Below are 24,234 nucleotides of genomic sequence, written 5' to 3'. Positions count from 1 at the left end.
ACAACACTCAAGAAACTCAACTTCGTTCAGGACAAAGCAGCCTGAATGATTGGCACCTCATCCACAAACATTCACTCCCTCAACCACCGACACACAGTGGCAACAGTGTGTACCATCTACAAGATATACTGCAGGAACTCACCAAGGCTCCTTCGACAGTACCTTCCTAACAGGCAACCTCTACCAACTAGAAGGACCAGGACAGCAGACACATGGAGACACTACCATTTGCAAGTTCTCCTCCAAGCCACACACCATCCTGACTTGGAAATATATTGCCATTCCTTCACTGTCATTGGGTCAAAATTCTGGAACTCCCTCCCTAACAGCACTGTGGGTGTACCTACACCATACGGACTGCAACAGTTCAAGAAGGCAGCTCACCACCACCTTCTCAAGGGCAACTAGGGATGAGAAATTAAAAAATGCTGGTACCCACCTCCAATGAATGAATATAAAAAAAAACGAAATAGTTGAGATAGTTGTAAAGAATTATTAAAGGAATGGTCAAAAAGATGGACCCCTCCTGTACCTCAGTTTTGTGGGGGCCCACGACTGGCATTTGCAGCTTCTGTCGGCTCTCTTCCAATGCCAACTGTAGACGCAGGTCATCTCCACGGCGACGCTGCTCATCCTGCACAAACCACAGAATTGTTACAGCACAGGAGGAGGCCATTCAGCCCATTGGAGGGTAGGTGCAGACATGAATGAGCAACTCCCTTAGTGCTATTCTCCCCGTAACCCAGTACATTCTTCCTTTTCAGACAGTCTAATTTCCTTTTAAATGTCTCAATTGAACCTGCCGCCACGCACTCATGGGCAGTGCATTCCGGATCCTAACCACTCTTTGCATGAAAAAGTTTTTCTCATACTGCTTTTGCTTCATTTGCCAATTACTTTATATCAGTGCCTTCTTGTTCTCAATCCTTTCATGAGTGGAACCTCTATCAAATCTCCTCTCCAAGGAAAATAATCCCAACTTCTCCAATCTATCTTCGTAACTGAAGCTCCTCATCCCTGGTAACATTCTCATGAATCTTTTCTGCACTCCCTCCAGTGCCTTCACATTCTTTCTAAAGTGTGGCACTCTGAACTGGAAGCAATACTCTAGCTGAGGCCAAACTAGTTTCTTATACAAGTTCAACATAATGTCTTTGCTCTTGTACTCTATGCCCCTATTAATAAAGATACTGTATGCTTTATTAACTGTGCTCTCAACTTGCCCTGCCACAATCAATGACTTATGTACATATACACACATGTCCCCCTGCTTTTGCACCCCTTTTTAGAGTTCTGCCATTTAATATTGTCTTTCATTTTGGTAGGAAGAACATGGAACACTTTACATTTCTCTGCACTGAACGTCATCTGCCAACTCTCAGCCCATTCCACCAACTTGTTTATGTCCTTTTGTAGTTCCACACTATCCTCCTCACAGTTCACAATGTTTCTAAGTTTCATATCATCTGCAAACTTTGAAACTGTGCCCTGGCCTAGGTCATTAATATAAATCATGAAAAGCAAGGGTCCCCACACTGATCCCTGGGGAACTTCACTACAAACCTTCCTCCAGCCCAAAAAACATCTATTAGGCACTACTCTCTGTTATCTGTGGTTAGCCAATTTTGTATCCATGCTACTGTCCCTTTTATGCCACGAACTATAACTTAGCTCACAAGTTGGATGTGCGGCACTGTATCAGATGCTTCTTGGAAGTCCATGTGCAACACAGCAACAGCACTGCCTTCATGAACCCTCTGTCACCTCATCAACAACTCCAGCAAGTTGGTTGAACATTTTCCCTTAAGAAATCCATCCTGGTTTTCCTTAATTAACCTGCATTTGTCCATGTGATTATTAATTTTGTCCCAAATTATTTTTTTTAGAAGCTTCCCTACCACCGAAGTGAAACTGACTGGCATGTAGTTGCTGGGCTTCTATCTTTGCATCTTTATTTGAGCAAGGGTGTAATGTTTGCAATTCTCCAGTCCTCTGGCACCACCTGAGTCTAAGGAAGATGGAAAGATTATTGCCAGTGCCGCCGCAATTTCCACTCTCACTTTCCTGAGTATCCTTGGTTGCATCCCATCCGGTTCTGGTGCTTTATCAACTTGTAAGTACAGACAGCCATCCAATACCACCATCTTATCCATTTTAAACCCTTCTAGTGTCTGAACTGCTTCGTTTTTTACCATGGCAATGCAAAGTATTCATTTGTACCTCACCTATGCCCTCTGCCTCCATGTGTAAATCCACTTTTTGGTCCCTAATCAGACCTACTCCTCTCTTTACCACCCTTTCACTATTTATATGCCAATACAAGACTTTGGAATTCCCTTTTATATTAGCTGCCAGTCTCTTTTCATACTCCCTCTTTGCTTCTCTTATTTGCTTTTTCACCTTCCCTCTGAACTATATATATTCAGCCTATTTTTCCAATTGTGTTTTCCACCTGAAATCTGTCATAAGCATACTTTTTCTTCTTTATCTTAGTTTCTATTTCTTTAGTCATCCAGGGAGCTCTGGGTTTTTTGCACGGGGAATATGCCTTGACTGTGCCCAAACTATCTTTTCTTTGAAGATAGCCCATTGTTCAACTACTGATTTCCTGCCAACCTCTGACTCCAATTTATTCAGCCCAAATCATTCTTGCCCCAGTGAAGTTGGCTTTCCCCCAGAAAATCATCATCTCTCTGGATTGTTCTTTGTTCTTTTCAATAGATGGCTTAAAACATATGATACAATGATCACTGTCCCCAAAATGTTCCCCTACTGACACTTAATTCAGTTGGCCCACCTCATTCCCAAGAGCCAGTCTAGCAGTGTCTCCCTTCTCGTTGGGCTGGAAACAAGTGTCAAAAATATTTCTGGACACACTCTAGGAACTCTTGCCCCTCTCTGTCCTTTATACTGCTACGATCCCAGTCTATATTTGGATAATTAAAGCCCCCAACATAACTACTCCTGGATTCTTGCACCTTTCCGTAATTTCCTTGCAAATCTGTTCCTCTACATCCTTCCCACTAGTTGGTGGCCTGGAAACGACATTGAGCAATGTAATTGCACTTTTTTCTTCCTTAGCTCTAGCCAAATAGATTCTGTCCTTGATCCCTCTGGGACATCCTCTTTCTCCAGCACTGCAATGCTCTCCTTAATCAGTACCAACATCCCTCCCCCTTTTCCTTTCCTGAACACCTTGTACCCAGGAATATTTCACGCCCAGTTTTACCCTTCTTTGAGCCAGGTCTCTGTTATAGCCACAACATATTTCCACATAGCAATCTGCACCTGTAACTCACCAATTTTATTTACCACACTCCGTGCAGTCATATACATGCACAGTAACCCTGATTTAGACTTTATTACTTTCTCCCTTACTCTGAACCTCACCTTACTATTCCCTATTCTAGTACTATCTAGCTCTTCTGGTAGTCTATGAACCTTGGTGTTCCTCTCTGATTATGATTCCCACACCCCTGCCAAGTTAGTTTAAACCCTCCTCAATAGCACTAGCAAAACCAATGCAAAGACAAGAATCAAATTTACCAATCCGAGCTCAGGTATGGCAACGAGTCACGCAAAAGAAAAAAGACTCGGGCTTGCCTCCCTGGTTTGTGACGAGACACTCAAAAGACTACAACTAGCATCAGTGGCCCTGAGCTAGAGATGGGGTAAAAAGATAAATAAATTACTCAGGGATTCCACTTTGAATGGCTACCCAAACATACTCGCTAGGAAGGAAGTGTGTGCAGCATTGGATCAGAAAAGGATCAGATCCCACTGAAATGGCCAACATCAGACCAGATCTGCAGCCTGGTACCAAGTATTTTAACAGCAGAATATATCGCTCAGAAGTATGACAACTTTTTGAAAAAGGTTAACAAGGTCATTTGGGAGACAGATTTCGGGCTGAGATGCAAGTACGCTAGGGTAGGAACAGGAGGTAAAAGGAGGAAAAGATTCAGGTTGACGTGCCCCATCCCAAACATAGCTTTGTAGACTTCAATCTGACCTTCCCATAACAGCAGGAGTTAACAAAGTCTAGGTTGTCACATCTGTCTTAACAAAATTAAACATTTTGTAACCAAGGCACAAAAGCACTTTGTAAAGTACCCAAAATCTGTCATTTCATTTTCTACTGCCGATGCAGCATTTCACCGATTGTGCTTGTGGGGGAGAAATTAGTGCAACTATCAACCAACTGGTTCAATATCTGAAACAGGCAGCAGAAATAAAACCCAAACTGTGACCAAACTCCTCTTGCTAAACCTACAGTGGGTGCAGCACACAACCAAAGTGTTTGTGAAAACAGATTTCCTATCATGGCTCAGTAAATGCACTCAATTTGTCTAGTCAAAATAATCAAATAGATAGTATTCAGCATCCATATTATTTGTTGAAACAGATTCATGCAGTAAGTCACCTGAAAAGACCAAGGTAGCCATCTGCACATCTCCAGTTATCATTCTTACAATGAGCTGTACGAGAGCAGAGCTCCCTGGGATACCAGCTTACAACCTGGTCTCCAAATCAAGGATTAAGCAACAATCCCACTGACTATTCTAAGTCAATATAGTTTAATCTGCAGATTATGACTCAAAATGAAAATCCCTGGCACAGTAAAGATAGAAGAACTGATTAAGCACAAAGGAGAGATTTGAACTCTGACCAAATAGAATGAAAGTCTGTCTGGATTTGTATCCAGTCTCATGACCAGCCGAGTTGTTTTCTCCCACTCTCAGTCTGGCCATTACTACTGCAGTAACAACTGCTGGATCGGAACTCTTGAGGAGCAGTGGGTAGAGTCCCTCCCTCTGAGCCAGAAGCTTCAGGTTCAAGGCCCACTCTAGGACTTGATGGCCAAGGAAGGTTCATTCATAACGCAGCGACATGTTGAGTGTCAACCTATAAATTCTTCCAACTTAGGCCAATGGCAGGCAGTAACAGTGGGAGAGATTCCTGGTCAGCCATGTGATGAGAAAACTGGAGCCTCTACCATCACTATCCATAGCTGCAGATGCAACATGCATGTAAAAACGTATGTTGCCATAGCAACTCGGAATCCTTGAGGATTGGCTGGACAGTGGGTGTTGCTCAGATAGATGCCAACAGCACAGGGTTCGATCCCCGTTCCGGCTGGGGTTGATTCAGGACCTGCCTCCTTGCCCGACCCATTGGTGGAGGGGGTGGCGCTTGGGTCAGACCTGCCTTCAGGCAGAGAACTAAAGAACAACTGCTGGATAATTAGGTCGCTTTCCTCATTGAGAGGTATTCTAACTCTCTTCAGCTAGTGATCAGGGAGAAGGCTTAAATAGGTTGAACTAACCACCCACATCCTAGCTAATAACAAAGATATTTAGGATAATCTTCTCTTGCTCATCTTTCCCGCTGTTCCCCAGCAGCCTTGCCTCTCGCCCCGCAGTCTGTACCTCAAGCCTCCTGGCAGAGTTCTGAATTATCTGTGCTGGTTCCACATGTCTCTTCACTGCTTTAATGCAACACTGGAGCATTCACAAGTGATCCAGGATTGATTGGGAAGCTGTCAGGTAGATCAATGACATCCAACTTCTTGGGAGATTCAGATCTAGTTAGCTGGAACTGCCTACAACTTCCACAGACCAGGTTTCAGCTGAGAAGATGCTGAATCCAGCAGAGCTCTTATTGTTCCCCAGCTTATAACATGAAAATCCAGGCATTCATTTCCACTTTCTCCACTACACATATGACAAGACAACAGGAGAATCATACGGTTATAGAACAGTCTCACTCCACTGCCTATTTTCCATAGCCATGATCAAATCTGTCTCCATCACACTCTCAGGCAGTGCATTCCAGATCCTAACCACTATGTAAAAAAAGTTATTCATGATGCCGTTACCTTAACTGAGTGTCCTCTGGATCTTTCCGCCAATCAGACAGTTTCTCTCCATCTACTCTGTCCAGGCCTCTCAGGATTTTAAGCACCTCTATCTCTCCTCTTAATTTTCTCTTCTCCAAGGAGAACAGCATTAGCTTCTCCAACCTACCCACATAACTGAAGTCCCTCATCACTGGAACCACATCTTGAATCAAGGCACCAAATCACAACTCAGATGGCTTGGACACAAAGCAGGGAGAGGCAGATGGAATGGGAGGACACTGGTGTGCAGCACAGAGCAGCTGGGTCAAACAGCCAGTGCAGAATACACTATGTGATATAGATTGACAAAGACCACCAGAAAGACCACAGAAACGCCCATTTAGCTGTTAAGGCAGAGATCAGAAGCAAGAGAAATAATTATAATGTTCACGCCTTATGTGTGGTGGAAGCAACTGGTGCAGTTTCATTTATGCATTGCTTATCCATGGATTCATTTTTCAAAGTCTTACAATCTCTGTAGGAAAAGGAACATGGTTCATATTGATATACTGGAGCAACAATTTGGAATACTAGTGTTTGGGTGCAATCACATTTTTCAGTTGGCTCCAAGTGGTTAAAAACAAATTATAAGGCTACTTGAAGTCCATGTGGGCCATGTCCACTCCCTCCACCAATGTACTAGGACAGCAGTGTGTACCATCCAAAATCTACTGCAGCAACTCACCAAGACTTCCCTAATCTTCCCTTGACTGCTAAGAAAAAGACAACAATGAATCCACAGACCCTCTTGGCTCATAGTTCCTTTCTCAACTCACGAACAATACATGCTGACAAGGAATCGTGGTCACATAACTTTCATGAGCAGCCATGCCGTTCCCAAAACAATTTACTGCAAAAAGCTTCAAGGGATTTAAGGAGTGTCCTTGGTGTGTTTTACAAGCTGCTCATATGCTATATAAAGTTATTTATTGGAGTGGGTCACTATATTGCTGTTTTTGTTTTGCTTCTGTGTAACATTTCATCTGTGCATAAGTCTGGCCTAGTAATTTTAGCCTGTTTGCATTTGTCTGTCAGCAGATCACTTTCCACCTATGGAGGGAGATAATGGTGAAGATCCAATGTATTCTTAAATTAAGAACTCATTGCAGGGTTGAATGTTAAACTTGGGCATGCAAACACTTGCGGTATAGAATAAAGATGCAGATTTTGTTTCATAAAGAGCTACTGCTTATGAAAAGGCCTGAACACAAATAAAAGGCACTGGGATAAAGTTCAAACTGCAAAGACATCATGATATTGAAAAGATGACATCATCTCAGCCTGTTTTCTCAAGGATGACCATCAAGAGGTATAACTGCTCAACTTAGGTCATGTTCATTGGAGGTAATGTGGTTACTGGGGTTGGTGGTGGGGATAAAACAGTAAAAGGGACACATTTTATTTTAACTTCACATCTTGATTTCCAAGACATCTGTTTCAGTTTAAGCTGTAAGCATTTCCTGCGGTTATGCGGAATCATGAAAACTGTACCCATCCCGAGATCTCAGTCTGCTGGCTGTAAGCAATCAAAGCAAAATGAGTATCGATCCAGCTCTTGCAGGCTCAACAGGACAAAAATTGCCCTTAGTTTAGTAAGAGACCACAGGATGACTGATGCGGGCAAAGGAAGATCTCTCTCTCTCTCTGCTGCAGGAAGAGCTGTTTCTGAGGCTGAGACCAAGGCAAGTTGTTGAGCATTAAGGGAGCTTTACTCTGCACCTAGCTGGTGAGTGTATTATGTCAATACTGACTGCCGAGGAGAAAATTGCACCACTTCCCAGCATCAGCTCTCAACTGGACCAGTAAAAATCAATCACAAAATAAGAAGTTCCATGAAGTAATTTATCCTGGGCTGAACACAGTCTGTAAATATCACACAGCATGCTTCATTTTTACATACAGTTTAAGCAGAACATGCAACAGGAGTGGGAGACTGTCTTTCTATCACAGAGTAAAACCTCAATAAGCAAAGAAATAACATACAGATCACCCACGACAATGCCCATTAATGTTTTACACCATACAACGCATTATTCTCCTCCTGAGGTTGAGCCATGTTTAAGGTAGCCTTTCTCCTTAAAAGCCATAATTATTACAACTAAACTGAAGTGACTGCAAGCTGTGGTTAATGGTTACTTAGTGCAGGAAACCCACATGTTGAACTATGCTGCTCTGTCTTCAGTTGCAACCCAGAAGCACTTAAATAAAAAAAAACAGCATTTAAGGTCAGTCTGCATCTAGAGCAAATGCAATGCCTGCACGAAAAGAGCAGGTGGATATACATTTGGAACTTAAACATTCTGCCCTGTTTCGCATATTACGGGAGCACAGGACTTAGTAGGAGTAGGCTTCCCAGCCTGTCGAGCCTGCTCTACCATCGGTATGATCATGGCAGATCTGGTTGTGGTCTCAACTCCCCTTTCCTGTCTTGACTCCCCATTACCCTCGGCTCCCTTGTCTATCAAGAATTTATCTAACTCAGCCATGAATATACTCAACGGCCCTCTCTCCACTGCTCTCTGGGAAAGAGAATTCCACACACCAATGACCCTCAGAAAAAAATTATCATCTCAGTCTTAAATGGGAGACCATTAATTTTTAAATTGTGCCCCTTAATTCTAGTCTCCTCCCATAATAGGAAACATCCTCTCAGCATCCAACTCAAGTTCCTTCAGGATCTTATGTTTCAATAAAATCACCTCTCATTCTTTTCAACTCCAATGGCTATAGGCCCAACATGTTCAACCTTTCTTCATAAGATAAGCCCTTCATCCCAGGAATGAGTCAAGTGAACCTTCTCTGAACTGTTTCTAATGCAATTATATCCTTTTTTCAAATAAGGAGACCAAACTGTACACAGATGTGGTCTTACTGAGGCCCTGTACAGCTGCAGTACAACTTCCCTTCTTTTATATTTCATTCCTCTTGCAATAAATCCCATGTGCCTTCCTAATCACCTGCAGTACCTGCAGCAACTTTGTGATTCATGTACCAGGGCACCCAGATCCAGGCTCACCCTCCCATTCATGGCCACTCACCACCAGCCATTGGATCCATTCTTGTGTAAATCATCGGTAATAAACGGACCTACCTGCGTACTCAGGGTCATCACGGTGTTCCTTGGCTGGCTACCAGCTGTTGTGGCACTTTTGAAAATCTATACAGGCAAAGAACAAATCACCAAGAATGTCACTAAGCATTTTATACAATAACAAACTCGTACTGGCTCCTCTAATGCATCCTTGTGATCGCAGGGGAGAGCTGCTTGCAGAGTGTGGGTAATGAGCACATACTGGGGCATTAACAACAGGTCTCGCAGGAGAGATTAATCAGAAATATTTCTCCCCTCCCCCACCCCAAAGAACCCCGTGATCAAAATGAACCCAACTCCTATCATAACTTGTGTGCAAACATCACAGAAAAATGGATGGCTTCAACACTTCATTCACTGTGATCTACACTTGGGACCATAACAAAACAGCTATTTTTAAGCTTCAAATATGAAGGTGGAACTTCAAAAGTTCCATCTAGTGTGGAAGGATCAATACAGCAGTAGTAAGTACAAGAATCAAAAAAAAACTGGAGGAGGACTAGAATCAAGCAACTGAGCAGTCAGTGTCCAAGAGCAGAATATTGAAGGGTTTTTACCCAAAACATTAACCTTTCAGACACTGATGGACATGTTGTATTTGGAATTTTTTTTGACTTTTCTCCCTGGGAGGATAATAGAAGTTGACCAGAAAAGGAACTTCCACCAAGACATTACTCTAGCCTTAGCCTGGTCTCTCTTATGTCCATTTTTCCCTGCCCTTCTCAACCGCCTCCCCTGCCCAATCGTATAGACAGATTCTTGCCTCTAAGATTATACTTCAGAGTTCAGGAGGGAACAAAGATATGAGAACAAAAAGTGCAGAAGTAGGTTTTAAAATACAGTATAACCCCTTTGTATTGGAAGGAAAAATAAAAGATAAAAAGCTAGAAGCTTGTCATAAAAATTAATGCTGAGCCATACAAACCAGGATGGCCCCAAATGTCACTGCTGGTCTAGTTAGCCGACTCACCTTTGACACTACAATCTGCCTCAACCTGATTTCATGTTGACTCTCTAGGTGTCTTTGTTGGAAGTGGACAGGTGAAGCAGAGGTCTTACTCTGCGCCACCTACATGCCTGTTGTTCAGTAGTACTGGTCTGCCAGCACTCACTACAGGTCCCCCTGGTCAAGTAATAGAGCAACTGATATTCCTGGAATCATTCATTTAGCAAGAGGAGTCTGCACATTTAACTGTCTCAAGATGCCGAGCGAACACCTGTCTATTATTTTCTTTATTCTTTCATGAGGTGTGGGCATCGCGAACCAGGCCAGCATTTGTTGCCCAACCCTAATTGCCCAAGGACTGAGCGATTTGCTCGGCTATTTCAGAGGACAGTTAAGAGTCAGCCACATTGCTCTGGGTCTGGAGTCACATGTAGGCCAGACCAGGTAAGGATGGCAGATTTTCTTCCCCGTAGGACATTAGTGGACCAGATGGGTTTTTACGACCATCGATGCCATGGCCACCATTACTGAGTAGCAGCTTTATATTGCTGTGGTGGAATTTGAAGCCGGGTACCCAGAGCATTAGCCTGGGCTAAAAGCAAAATACGGCGGATGCTGGAAACCTGAAATTAGCTTGGGCCTCTGGTTGCTAGCCCTCTGGACACCAACGTCCTGTGTTTCTGCTTTTGCTATTTTTGTCCCCGAATTTAGATTATTGATAGAGAACATTCAATTACACTAACATAGCTCAGTACAGAGGGAATATTTAATCAGCAGCATGGTAAGGAAAAGCTTACTTATGATAAAGGAGACTTTAAAGAAGATCTCCCCCACACATCTCCCCTGTCAAAAATCAACTTTAGTTCTCCACCACTCAGTTTATTTGTTATTGCAATATCGTTGAATTGAGAGCAGTACATGAAACACACCTGACCCCGGATTCCCCAGTGTTTGTTTTCCCAGCCCTGGGTACCTGTTCAGCCTCTTCCCGACTCATGGCCAGTGCCAACTGTAGCTGTAGCTCCTCTTCACCGCTGGTCTGAGGCCTCGTCTGCTCGAGTTCAGAGGAGATCTTCGGTGAAGTTGCTGGAGGACACAGAAACATGTAACAGATGACTCATTATGAGGACAGTCCAGTCTCTCCATCTGTGTTAGGGCACACTCCCAGAGATAACACAAAAGCTTCCCACCTAGAACTCCAGGCTACTGCCGCAATTCGATAATGCACAATTGCAATTTTCTGGGCAATAATTTTAAACACTTTAATTAAATAACCCATCACTCTTTCCACACTTAGCAAATACAAACCAAGTTTATGCTACCTGCTACCTCATGCCATAACTCTTTAAACCCTGGTCTCTAGTACTCTGTGGCCAAACATCAATACTCACATTTGCACAGCACATGTAAGAGAAACTTAACCTTTTTATATGTTTGTTGGTAAAATCCTGATACAAAAATCAGAATTTTTTATGATTGAGTGCTTTGTTTCCTGAATGACAGGATATGTTTGGTGAATAACTGTACATGTGTGAAGAATATTTGCCTACACCGATGCGTGCGCACACTGAGCACTTACAGCCATGGTAGGAAGCAGGCGATCCACCCACTTTGCCACACTCATCTGATTGGCTCGTGGACAGGTTTGGGTGGCTGGAGCCACGCCCGAACATGATCTGGTTATTGCTGCCCACCGCAGTCGTCACACTCGACATCCGCTCTTTTGTTTTCAGTGCGTGACTGCGCTCAACCCGAAGCCGCTCGTCATCCTTCAGTAACGCAATGAGCTGTTTTGATTTCTCCCGCACATTGATGCCTGGTTTGGAGAGAATCGATTGCAATGGTTATGGCTGCACTTCACGGCAATACAGCTTACAAAAAGGCATCAGCTGCCAAAAACAAATAAACACTATCCCATCAATATAACTGAATGTAACCAGCACTTCCTGCAACTTGCAAGGCATCAGGAATTTGCCTAAAGACAGTTTATAAAAGACAGGTGTAAAAGAAGCTCTCTGTCAGCTTGGACACAGTACAGGAAACACATAGACCAAAGCATCTGAATGGGGAGCGGCAGATGTATCTAGCCTCACCGCATTAGTGTCAGCTGGGCACGCTTAACTCTAAGTGAAAAGGTTACACATTCAACCCTCACCTCACTGCAGCCAAGGATCTAGGCCAAATGTTTTGCAATGTAAGAAAGGCTGCCCTTTGGATCAAACATTAAATTAAGAGTGCTACCTCCCTGCTTGACTGGATGTAAAAGATCCCATGACACGACCGGAAGATCAGAGTATTCAACCAGCTTCCAGGCCAACAGCGCCAAAAGCACCATTCATCTTAATGCTGAGGAGATTTAAAGGGTGGGTTCATATTTGGAATCAAATATATTAGGGGAGTTTAAGATGCAATTAGATGCTAGGTTAGAGAGGCAGGCTTGAATGGCCTTGATTTCTTATGTTCTGATTTTGCGGGATCCATTTATAAGGTGTTCTCTTGATGTCAGAAAAAGCAAAAATCAATAATAATCCATGAACGTAACATCTCTACAATACAGCACGGAATAAATTGGAAATGGGTATAGGCACTGACGTAACATGGTGTCAGTCTGATTAGAAAGTCCCAGTGTTGATCTAGATCTCTGCTGAGTTCACCAATCTCAAACCTGGGAGGGCGTTTAAATGGCAATACATGTGGGAGGGGATGGGTGAGGGGCTCACAGGGACAGACATTGAGGATCCCCATTTCTTGTTACTCAGTGAATCCTGCTGAAAGTGTGTCCATGAACTTGAGTTAAACCAGAATCATGCAATACAATGCCTACCCTACCCATTCCCCCACTGCAGTAAGGAGACACAAACTGTCTAGATGTGGAACAAGGGACTCGCACAAGGTACCAGAGAACAGGCAACAGCACAACCAGGATAACAGCAAAATACTGCGGATGCTGGAAATCTGAAACAAAAACAAAAATAGCTGGAAAAACTCAGCAGGTCTGGCAGTGACTGCGGAGAAGAACACAGTTAACATTTCGAGTCCATACGACTCTTCATCGGAAGAGCCAGCACAACCCAAGATGGGCATCAGCAGACGATAGGAGGGAGAAAGTTTTTTAAGAAAAAGGCAAGCTTGTTTGAGATCTTAGCAGCAATGAGTCTAGACAGTCTGAATCTGATCCCTGCAAGTCAACAAGACAAACACTAAGATAAATGTAACACAAATAAAAACCTCAGCTTCAGCCAGCTGTGGGGCAAAGGGTGCATTGGTGAGAAACAATTATTATACAAATAAATTCAGAAGGGACAATGAGGACGTAGCAACTGATTAGTTCAGCTCTGTGACTAACAATTGCAAGCTGTTGAAATACTAACTTGGATGGCAAAGCTTCTACTATACAGCGTCTGAAATCTTCTAATGATCAATGCTTTTAATGTTAAGTAACCGAATAAGCTGTCATTATATAAAAGACAATTATAAAGACAAGGCTCTAATTCAGGATGGTGGCACAAACTACAGCTTTCACCCACTATCTGAAATCCTCTAGGTCGGAACAGTCTTGAAGAACCATTCCTACAGTTTCTGATTCACCACCTATCACTGGTGGCCATGGCTTCAGTCATCCAGGTTTCAAGCTCTGGAATTCTGTCCCTAAAATTCTCCCTCTTTCTCCTAATTTAAGATGCTCCTTACTCTACCTCGTTAACCAAGCCTTTAGATTAATATGGTTTTTTGACTGTTTTTTTGTTTGATTCTGCTCCTTTGAGGTATCTTGGGATCTTTCACAATGTTAAAAGGAGTGATGAAATACAAGTTGTTGCTGATTCATTGCCTTCATCTTCAGACTCTCTCCATCACCACCACCACCCAGCCCCTGCCCCACCCAACCCAGAGCCTCTAATGTGGTATTGGTTGGCAATGTCACAGGATGGCAGGTGCAGTAGGGGAAGTGACACATGGTGGGTGCCCATTACAGTCTCGATTTGTTCCCAGGCTTCTGACATGAACCATTCAATAGTCACGGTCGGAGACATGTCAAAAAGTCTCCTCTGCAGGTTTCCCTGATGCTCCATCTCTGTGTGAAAGCTGATGCACGCATGGGAGAAATTACAAAGCGCAATAAGCTCTCACAATAGCCCAGCAGGTTCAATCCAAAGTAACACACAGCACTGAGGCAGAGTCAGCTGTCCAAGTGTGGCGAGCACTATAAATAGCCTTGGAAGGAGAACAATTGGGTAGTCACTCCGAACATTATTCAATGACAACTACTAGGAAGTGAAAGTCAAATGGAAGCAAGAACCAATCGGGATCGGCAGGTTTTGACCTCTGCAGCTAAAGACATGGCTGACACTCCGTCTCGGTACATGTGTGAAACAGGATTCCCTTGGAGATGATGGAAGCAGTTAATGGGCAAATCAGACAAATTTCTTTCAGAAAAATAACACTTTGGGACACACGTTACGCTTGTAATTTGGGACATAACAAGGTGAATGGAGCTCGGGAGGAAAGGCAAGTTTGGACCTATGGTTCCCAAAGCTCTCCGCCACTGGGGGTTTTCCTCACCTCATGTCTGCTCTGTTGACGACTCGCTGATAGAGGCTGATCACTGCCATTATCTTTGCTTCATGTGACTACAGGGTGGGAGGAGGCCAATGAGATCAAGTGATTTTTTTTTTTAAACCTAGCAATTCCCATGTTCAATCACAAGTGATTCCGAAATGTTTATTGAGGTCAATGGAAACTCCTTTTCCTGCTCCCACCAAGAAACTTCATGTTCCCACTTTTAACGTGTACTAATGTAAAAAAAAAACGTGATCCCAACAAGTCCCACAATCTATCCAAACAGCAGTTTAGCATTAACACATGCCTTCAAGCAGCGGGGGCCACTGGTTTTATCCTCACCACTGATACCTCCCAACCACACTCATGATGAGATCTATCAGGTCTTGCTCAAGCCACCCGCTAAAAATCTGACAGCACCTATGTTATTTAAAGGTCACACGTCTGGGGCCTTTTAATAGCAGAAAGGCAAAGTATTTCTAAGGCAGTCTTCTGAAAGAAGCCCCTGCCAAGTATTTTTTTTTTCTAAAAAAAGATCTGAAAAGGAACTTTCAATGGAGTGAGCCATCCTCAAGATCGGAGTGCTTCTGAAATGTTCTTTTCTATCATAAACTATAGAGCAGGAATTGCTAAGGCTGAGAAGAAGTCCTCATCCTTGGAGCTTCATCTGAGAATGAGATCTCAAAGATGCATCCAGACACAAGTTGCAGGGAAATAATAAAAAATAAACAAACTTTCTTTTCTCTTCTTCCCCACCTCCCTACTTCTCACGCCTCCACAACACTGCCAACTCACTGAGGTACCGTACCAGCAGCAACAACAGCCTTCTTGCATCTGGTCACCCTCACAGTGTGGTGTGGATGTTGTCACAACCAAGGGGGTGAATGGCTTATCCAGCCATGCACACTTTGCAATAGAAGTCAACAGAATTAACCTTTCCCTTGCTGAGCCCAGAAAGGGTGACACCAACCCCTGTTAGCTAACAGCACAAACTGGTCTAGGTTCCTTGCCCGTTCTTGCATTTTTCACCCCCCAAAAGGCCTTAAGTTATATTTAAGTTTTTAGAAATATTAGAAATAGGAGCTATTACCCTGGTCCCTCCCATCCCGATCGATATACTGAAAATCCTTCAACGTCTGAATGGCAAAGACATTTTCCTTGCACTGTTGTGCCACACGCTCAGAGCCTGTCTTGATCAAGTAGTCCATCAACATCAGAGCCTTGTACACATGACGCCAGTTCTTCCCGTGGTCATTGAGGCGTTTCCAAATCATGCTCATGATCTCTGAAAAAGCCACCACGTTGTACGTCAGGTCAGAGATTTCGGCCATCAGCGAACTTGAGGGGCCCCATGGATCGTTTGACGTGGCCTCTCGGACTTTTATCTCCGCTTCCGAATAATTGTTCACAATGTTTTTCATCTGTCTCCGAAGAGATGAGGACGTCATAGTGACTGTTTTAAGCTCTCTTCTTCCTTTCTTCCACCCCCAACCATCCACGGCCCGACTGGCGCCTTTCAGCAGCAAATTAACACCATTACCAATTTCTGTGCAGGAATGTGTTCCTCTGTTCAACCCAAATTAGTCTACATGTTGCCCTGGAAGTGTTTATTTGGGCACTTTGCTCTGCCGTCAGTTCCACTGTTGCCACATATCTACAACCTGGAATAAGAAAATGGAAATTTGATTAATGTTCCTTGTTCCGATGAATTTTCCTCTCATTTTCCCAATGCTCCATTTGTCCTCCCTCTGTGCTCACTGCGTTGATAAGGGCTCTTCACACTGACTCCTAGACCCTCCCAGGACCTTACAACTGTGCAATCCTCCATCTCCAGCCTTTCCTTTCTTCCAAAATCTGCATACATTTTAAAATCTCAATACTACCCAATATACTGATTGATTTCACTCTCGTTTCACCTCACTCATGCCCTGCACTATGGGCCTTGGCTTCACCTAGGTTTTACTGTTTAAAAACAAGTAGGGAACATACTTGGAACATAAAAACATAGGGCTTAGTACTCATAGCTGATGCTTTATAGAGTCATGCACAACAAATGCTGCTTTTTAGGTGAGAAAACATAACCCCTTTGATTATACAATCTGATCACCAGCTTCTCATAATTGCTCAATGTTTTCTGAAATCATTCCTCATCAACATTTACCTTAAGTTACTTAAATTTCAATATAAGGATGAACTAAAAATTACCTTTTGGTACATATATTAAAATTTTTAAACTCGAAGGACACGGAGCGAAGTTATTCTACCCGCAGTTGACTTCAGACCTCATTCCAACCTCCTAAATAGCTGCAACACATAGTAGCAACTAAAAACTAAAATTTAAACCATGATTTTTGCAGTTAGAACTGTGCACATTTGCTTCTCTTTCTTGTGCCTACAGTAGAATCTTTAGATTTGCGCTTCAGCTCCCTCTCCAATATAAAACCAGCACCAACTTTACAAATCCATACTCTGTGACTGACAGGTCAATTAAAGATTCTATTCTACAGCCTGATTGTTAAATAATTTATTAGGAGCACTACTGTACTTTGTAGCCTCAAAATGCACACTGACCTAAATTCTACAAATCAAAAAATATCTACCTTACCACAAGCAACACCACCAGACATTGTCAGAAACAAAGCATGGCATGTCTCTCACTCTGCTCCAAAAGGAAACATTCGCAAACCTATGGGGGAAGAGCCCTTGTTGGATATCTTCAAAGAGCCAGCATAATAATAAGCCTTTTCTGCTGCAAGATTCGATGTAAACCAATGACAAAAATAAATTTAGTGCCTGATCTGGAGCCTAAAATTCACCGACAGTTTACAAATGCCTTCTGATGCGATTTCAGAAATTTACCAGCAACTGTAACTGAATTTGAAGCGAAGCACAGAACCCGGATCTGGTTGCTTTAGCACAAGCATTTCCTAGCTAGGACAGCGTCATTTTGTGACTGATTCACCGAGCTGCAAAAGTTCAGTGACAGCAGATGGAACCTTTGCACCAAGATGGTACCCATATGGTGCGTTTTACTGCCAGCTTCCATCCTTTAAGGAGGAACAAGCTCCAAGAAGTGAGATGCATTTTGAAAATCTTCTATTCATAGTTTTTTTTTTAAAAAACCTAAATGAATGTGTAAACACAAATTGCATATTTTCACCAATGCTCATTTTGACTGGACTCCAAGCTGTAAGTCAGCACCAAGCGTTTACACTGACTCTGGGCTCCCTTAGCCACATTGCAAAATCAAACGTGCACGATAGGTTACCATTCTGCTGTAAAGGAGAGTGAGGAAGCTCACAGGCATTATTAGTTCCTGGCATCACATCTAAAGAAGCACTAGTACAAAAGAGAATTAAGTCAGGAAAAAAAAGGGAACAGTTTTCACTGCTTTTGTATGAAAATTAAGAGTCATGATAGGCAACTTAAGCCTTGGAGTAAATGCAACATGGTTCAAATTGATGCAAATTCATGGCTTTAACTGTACACTTAATTGACAGAAACAGTTAAAACAAGCCAGGAATGAACCTAGAGACTGCAATATATTGACAGGGTTCAAAAAAATATAAATCATATTGCCCAATGCTCAATTAGCAACAGCAGCATCTAACTGAACCTGGGTCTGGCACACCCCTTTCATTAGTTAATTGATCATTTGTTTTATTCAAAAGAGAATATAACTGAACCGTACTGACTAGACCATCCCAGGTCCTGGTCTAAGCGTCTGGCTCTTCTCACTGCCCTTGGGCTTAAGGAAAATATCAGAGGTTTCAACAAAACTATCGATGCCACTAAACTCTGCTGTGACGTGCCCATGGAGGAGCATCAAGCAAGGTTGTGTTGTGGTTCAACTTTGATGGCTTCTGAAGTTGAACAGACCAATGATAATCAGCATCTAGGCTCGTCCAGAGCAGCCCTGCAAAGATCAAAAGCTTCTAGTGAACTAGGAAGGAATTAGCAACAAAGAGATTTTAGGTGCAATTCAAATAGCCAAACTTCATATAGTGTCGGAATGTTCGCTAACGTCTAGGATTCTTTGCATACTTCACATCTGTAAAGCAGAATTCAATAACCCACCGCCTCATACCCCATCAGAGGCAAGTTCAGAGGCAGGGTGGGGCCATGTGATTGGGCAGGAAAGATGGAATAGCCGCATAAGGGACTCATTCCGCCATGCTAGTATCATTCCCAGTGGCGGGCCAGGAACTTGCCACACAGACCAACCACATAATAAACACTGTTGAGTTTGCCAGTAGCCTACAGGGGTGAGACTTTTTTTGCTGGGAGCAGAGCGTCTGGAGGGCAAACCACTGCGCTTGCTCTTGATTCCACCCTCCTCACTGGCGCCCTCATCCCACCCACACATAACTCTCCCCACAGCTCCATCAGCCCTGGAGGAGGCCCGAGCGCAATACTATATCAACAGTGACCACTGCTCCTAATGGCTTTGCCAGCACTGGAGAGCTGCCAGCCTCTGATTAGGATTTCCACCCTGCTCGGGATTTAGTTCAACAGGAGGCCCAGCACTGTTCAGGTCCTGATTCTCACAAAATCACGTAGGGCTTTCCGAAAACGCTCGATGCAGGGTTCCACCTGTTTTGCAGCCGGTAAATGTGAACCCACATCAAATATTAAATCCCGCCCAAAGTAAATGTACAATAACTTGGGCTTTCATAGAGGTTGAGTAGCACCATGGTTATGTTATTGGACTAGTAACCCAGACACTTGGATTAATGATCCATGTGTTCTAAACACATTGTGTTTACAGAAACATTTAAGTTCAACTAATTAAATAAAATAAAGCTAGTTTCATGGAAACCATTTAACTATTGAATTGTTGTAATGTTGATCCATCTTGGTCAATAGTGCCCTTCAGGGAAGGAAATCTGCCATCCTTACCCAGTCTGGCCGATGTGACTCCAGATCCACAGCAACATGGTTGACTCTTAACTGCCCTCTGAAATGCCTTGGCAAGGCACTCAACTGTGTTCAAGACGGAAGTTCATTACTACGTTCTCAAGGGATGGGCAATAAATGTTGGCTTGATGGCCTGACCTGTAACACCCACAAACCCTTGAATGAAAAAAAGGTACTTAAACCACAGTTAAGATGCCATAGCCATGATACAAATCCACATAACCCAATCAGCACCGCCAAATTGACAGATTGTCTAGTAATTTACCTCACCAGTTTGTGAATGTTACTGACCTAGGACTACAGGCATAAACTTCCTGCACAACAGCCACTGCACTCCAATCATTAATGCATCCCCTAAACCGCTTCTAAACATTTCAACCAAATAAGGTGGCTGTATAAACTTAGTGCTTCTCTTTTAGCAATCAATCCTGCACTTCTCATTCACAATGAATTGTTCAATTTAATACCTAATGTTGGCTGCCTCAACTTCAGACAACATACACATTGTTCCCTGTACTAAGCTGCTATCACTGTGTTCAACACCACTGGCCCCGAAGCAAAGAATATCATCCTTTGCTGGGTCACCTGAGCCACCAGCTCTGGCCAATCCAGCATATCAACTATAGCAACATCAACTGCTTTGCAAGGGCAACTCATGAGTTCTAGTGACGTCTTTGCACAACAGAAAAGCAGCCTTAAGCCCAAGAAACACAGGACAGCTCCGACACAATCTTCAACCTAATGTAACATTGTTGGTGCACTCCGAGAATAAAACACACACACACGGGCACACAAACCATTCTGTGGGGCATCAAGGTTGGAAAAAGAACAGGGAGTGGCAAAGATGAGAAAATTGAGAAGCAGCTGAGCGTGGAATTCAAACCAGCATCACGACAGGCGCTGCAAAATCCTTTCTGAGCCCTTGCTGTGCATCATATCATGACCCACTGCAACTTACCTGTTACAAAATAAACTTTTATTAAAATAGTTTTTAATAACCTAGAAATAAGGGATAGAGAAGAGGAAACTGTTTCCAGTGGCAGGAGGGTCAGTAATCACTGGGTGCAAATTATAAATAAGTGAAAAAAGAACCAGTGGCCACATGAGGAAACAGTTCTACTGTTGTAGTAATCGGGAATGTGTTGCCTGAAAGGGTGGTGACTTTCCGAAACTGGAGAAGAGTGCAGAGGGCATAGGGAAAGTAGGGGAGTGAGACCAATTGGACAGCTCTTACAAAGATTCAGCACAGGTACATTGAGCCATCCATGTCCACGGTGAAGATGTTGGGGCCAGCAAACTGTTGAAGTGACAAAGGGCATTAGAAGAGACACAGATATATTTGGGTAGAGGCTGACAATGGGAGAAATTACTCCTTCAATGAGCCGGCATAGCCACGGTGGGCTGTACGGCTGCTTCTGTATAATATTTTACAAACAGCTGGGGATTGGTGGGCAGTTCCCTGAAGATCAGGAGCACGAACCACAACTGATTCCCCCCCCTATCTAACATACATATGTATTAGAAACAGGAGTAGACCAATCAGCCCATCGAGCCAGCTCCACCATTCAACAAAGCCATGACAGATCTGATTGTAACCTCAACTCCACATTCCCACTACCCCCGATAACCTTTCACTCCCTCGCTTATCAAGAATCTACCTATTTAGCTCTGCCTTAAAAAATATTTAGACTCTGCTTCCACCGCCTTAAGGTAGGGAGTTGCAAAGACTCACTATCCTCAGAGGGAAAAAAAATTCTTATTTCAATCTTAAATGGGCGACCCCTTATTTTTAAACAGTGACCCCTGTGTGATTCTCCCACAAGAGGAAACACCTCTTCTCATCCAATCTGTCAAGACCCTCGTGGATCTTGTAGGTTTTCAATCCAGTCCCCTCCTACTCTTCAAAACTCCTGTCCAACCTCATAAGAGGGGGCACAGAGCCAAAGGCAGAAAAAGCCCTGCCAAGGAGGCAGCACAGCTGTGATGGGCCGAATGGCCTCCCTCTGGTGCTGGGAGATTCTCGGAAGCCAAGACCAAGATTGAGAAGTGAATTATTTCCACAGGCTGGGTCCCAGGGCGCCTTAGATCCAAATTACAAGATTACTGAGCAGATTTAAGGAGCTTTAATACCCCCATTGCCTACACTTAATCTTTAATTGACATCAGATTTGCAACACAAAATTAATTGGAGTTTACTGCCAGGCACAGAAATATAAGACCAGCCACACACTGATCCGGGGAGGGGGGCGGGGAAGAAGTCAGCGGCCTGGATTTCAGACACTGGCCGGCTTGCCCTCACTGGCCGTGGGCAGGGAGAGCAGGAAAGTCCGAAGCCGCGGGAAGAGGCCCTGACGATAGGGCCTCGATGGCGCGATTGGGAACCCGAATTCGGAAGCCCCGAAGGAGGCTCCGGCTCGGAAAGGTTTCCGTGTAAATTTACCGGCGCCCAGGCCCGAGCCCGGTGACCGTTAGTCACACACTCACCGCCTTCCCGCTCGATCGGGCCTGACTGCCAATCAAAGCCCCGCCGCCGGGCCCGCTCCGCACTCACAGGCGGGGCTAGACTGACCTGGACCAATAACCGTGCTCATCCTTGAGCGACTGCCATGTCATCCAATGGTTTGCCAGAGATTAGATAGAGTGACAGCCATTGAAGCCAATTGTTAAGCGATCTCATTAGATTGACAGTTACATTAAACAATAGTAATAAATAAGCGCAGAAAAGGTGCGTGGTCCGTTATCCAATAGAATTGTAGGGCCGCCCAGATTATTTGTGATTGACAGTTATTTGATTCAATCAGCGGTGAGAATGTGGGCTCATTGATTTGGCAGGCGGCCAATCAAATTTCTAGCATGGCATTTGGGTTCAATTGGCCGCTTGCAGTTGCCTTGAGCTGCAAATCAATGAATATCGGTCTGATTGTCCCCTGACCATGGCTTCCAACCCCATCGTTCCCCCCCCCTCCACTCGATTCCAGCACCTTCCTCCATAAACAGGAATGCCCTGCCTGACCCATCGTTTCAGTCTGCTCCTGCCCCACTGAACTCATCTCTTCCTGTCTCACTTTTCTCCCCTTGTCCAGTCCCTTCCCACCAACATTGGTGACTCTTCTCATGGCCCCTGTGTCACTTTAACAGTTTCACATACGAACTAGGAGTAGGTCATTCAAGCCAGCTCTGCCATTCAATAAGACCATGTCTGATCTGATTGTCACCTCCCACCTACCCCGATAACATTTCACACCTCCCCCCTTGTTAATCAAGAAATTACCTAACTCTGCTTTAAAAATATTCAAAGACTCTGCTTCCACTGCCTTTTGAGGAAGAGAGTTCCAATGACTAACAGCCCTCTGAGAGAAAGAAAATCTCCTCAGCGAATGACTCCTTATTTTTAAACCGTGAACCCTAGTTCTAGACTCTTACCTGGCCCCAACCTCTTCACCATGGACATCCAATCCCCCTACATCTCCACCTTCCACCAGGACGGTCTGAGGGCTCTCTGCTTCTCCCTTGAACGGAGGCCCAGCTGCTTCCCATCCACCACCATCCTCCTCCACCTGGCTGAGCTGGTTCTCACATTGAACAACTTCTCCTTTAACTCCTCTCACAAGTTCCAAATAAAAGGTGTTGCTTTGGGAACCTAGATGGGTCCCAGCTATGCCTGTGTTTTCGTGGGATATAAGGAAAATTCTTTGTTCTAGTTCTACTCTGTTCCTCTCCATCGATGCACTTTCCTGTTCTCGCCACACCCTGAAAAATGTCATTAACTTTGCTTCCCATTTCCACCCTTCTCTCACCTTCACGTGATTCATCTCCAACTCTTCCCTTCTTTTACTCAACTTCTTTCTCCTTATCTGAGGATAGACTGTTGATTAATATCTACTGTAAACCCACTGATACTCACAGCTACCTTGACTACACATCCTCCCACCCTGCTTCCTATAAGGACTCTATTCTATTCTCCCAGTGTTTCTGTACCCAGCCATATCAAAAGGAGAATTGTTTCTGTCTCTGTTGCATCTATTCGGGTGATGTGACCTTTCATACTAATGTTTTTTTTTTAATTCTTTCACAGGATGTGGGCATTGCTGGCTAAGCCAGCATTTATTGCCCATCCCTAATTTACCTTGAGAAAGTGGTGGTGAGCTGCCTGCTTGAATCGCTGCAGTCCATATGGTGTAGATGCATCCACAGTGCTGTTAGGGAGGGAGTTCCAGGATTTTGACCCAGTGACAGTGAATGAATGGAGATATATTTCTAAGTCAGGATGGTGTGTGGCTTAGAGGGGAACTTGCAGGTGGTGGTGTTCCCATGTATCAGCTGCCCTTCTCTTTCTAGGTGGTAGCGGGTTTGTAAAGTGTTACAAACCTGCTGCCATTGTGCGTTGGTAGTGGAGTGAGTGAATGTTGAAGGTGGTGGATGGGGCGCCAATCAAGCGGGCTGCTTTGTTCTGGATGGTGTCGAGCTTCTTGAGTGTTGTTGGAGCTGCACTCATCCAGGCTTGCAATGTATCTTCCTTTTTCTGCAACCAAGGATACCTCTCCACTCATCGACAGGACCGTCGATGGCGTTCATCCCTTTCCTTGCATATCTACCCTCATCTCTTTCCCCAATCTTTTCTCCCAGGACCATTATAATGTTCCCGTGTCCTCACTTTCCCAGTCCACCAGCTCCACATTCAATAGATCATGAGTATTGTTGAAATAAGACACATGCTGTCAATCACTTTTGCCTTGCATTCACCAGACAGACACAAGAATATCAGATCTGTCCTGATGTGTTCAAGATGAAAAGCTTCAACAGCCTGTCTGTTATTTCAGCAAC

General features: G+C 43.9%; 1 protein-coding gene across 11 annotated transcripts in view; it reads right to left on the bottom strand.

The window, feature by feature from the left end:
- LOC121271579 (epsin-2-like) overlaps positions 1-24,234 on the bottom strand; it is a 46,077-nt gene that overhangs the window by 17,707 nt on the left and 4,136 nt on the right. For 3 of the 11 annotated variants that reach the window (XM_041177608.1, XM_041177603.1, XM_041177606.1), the window contains exons 1-6: positions 19,393-19,652; positions 15,584-16,154; positions 11,516-11,752; positions 10,910-11,022; positions 8,991-9,056; positions 533-634 (exon numbers count right to left, since the gene is read on the bottom strand). In XM_041177608.1, the coding sequence (XP_041033542.1) occupies positions 533-634; positions 8,991-9,056; positions 10,910-11,022; positions 11,516-11,752; positions 15,584-15,941 (876 nt within the window). In that variant the 5' untranslated portion in view covers positions 15,942-16,154; positions 19,393-19,652. Of the gene's footprint in view, positions 1-532; positions 635-8,990; positions 9,057-10,909; positions 11,023-11,515; positions 11,753-15,583; positions 16,155-19,392; positions 19,653-21,850; positions 21,955-24,234 lie in introns of those variants that run through there. The other 8 variants (XM_041177609.1, XM_041177607.1, XM_041177599.1 and 5 more) reach the window with 6 other exon arrangements.

This window comes from Carcharodon carcharias, chromosome 31 (genome assembly GCF_017639515.1).
Source record: "Carcharodon carcharias isolate sCarCar2 chromosome 31, sCarCar2.pri, whole genome shotgun sequence".
In the NCBI taxonomy this organism is placed as follows: Eukaryota; Metazoa; Chordata; class Chondrichthyes; order Lamniformes; family Lamnidae; genus Carcharodon; species Carcharodon carcharias.
Note: the sequence above shows the minus strand (reverse complement) of the source record. Positions and strands in the feature narration are given on the sequence as shown.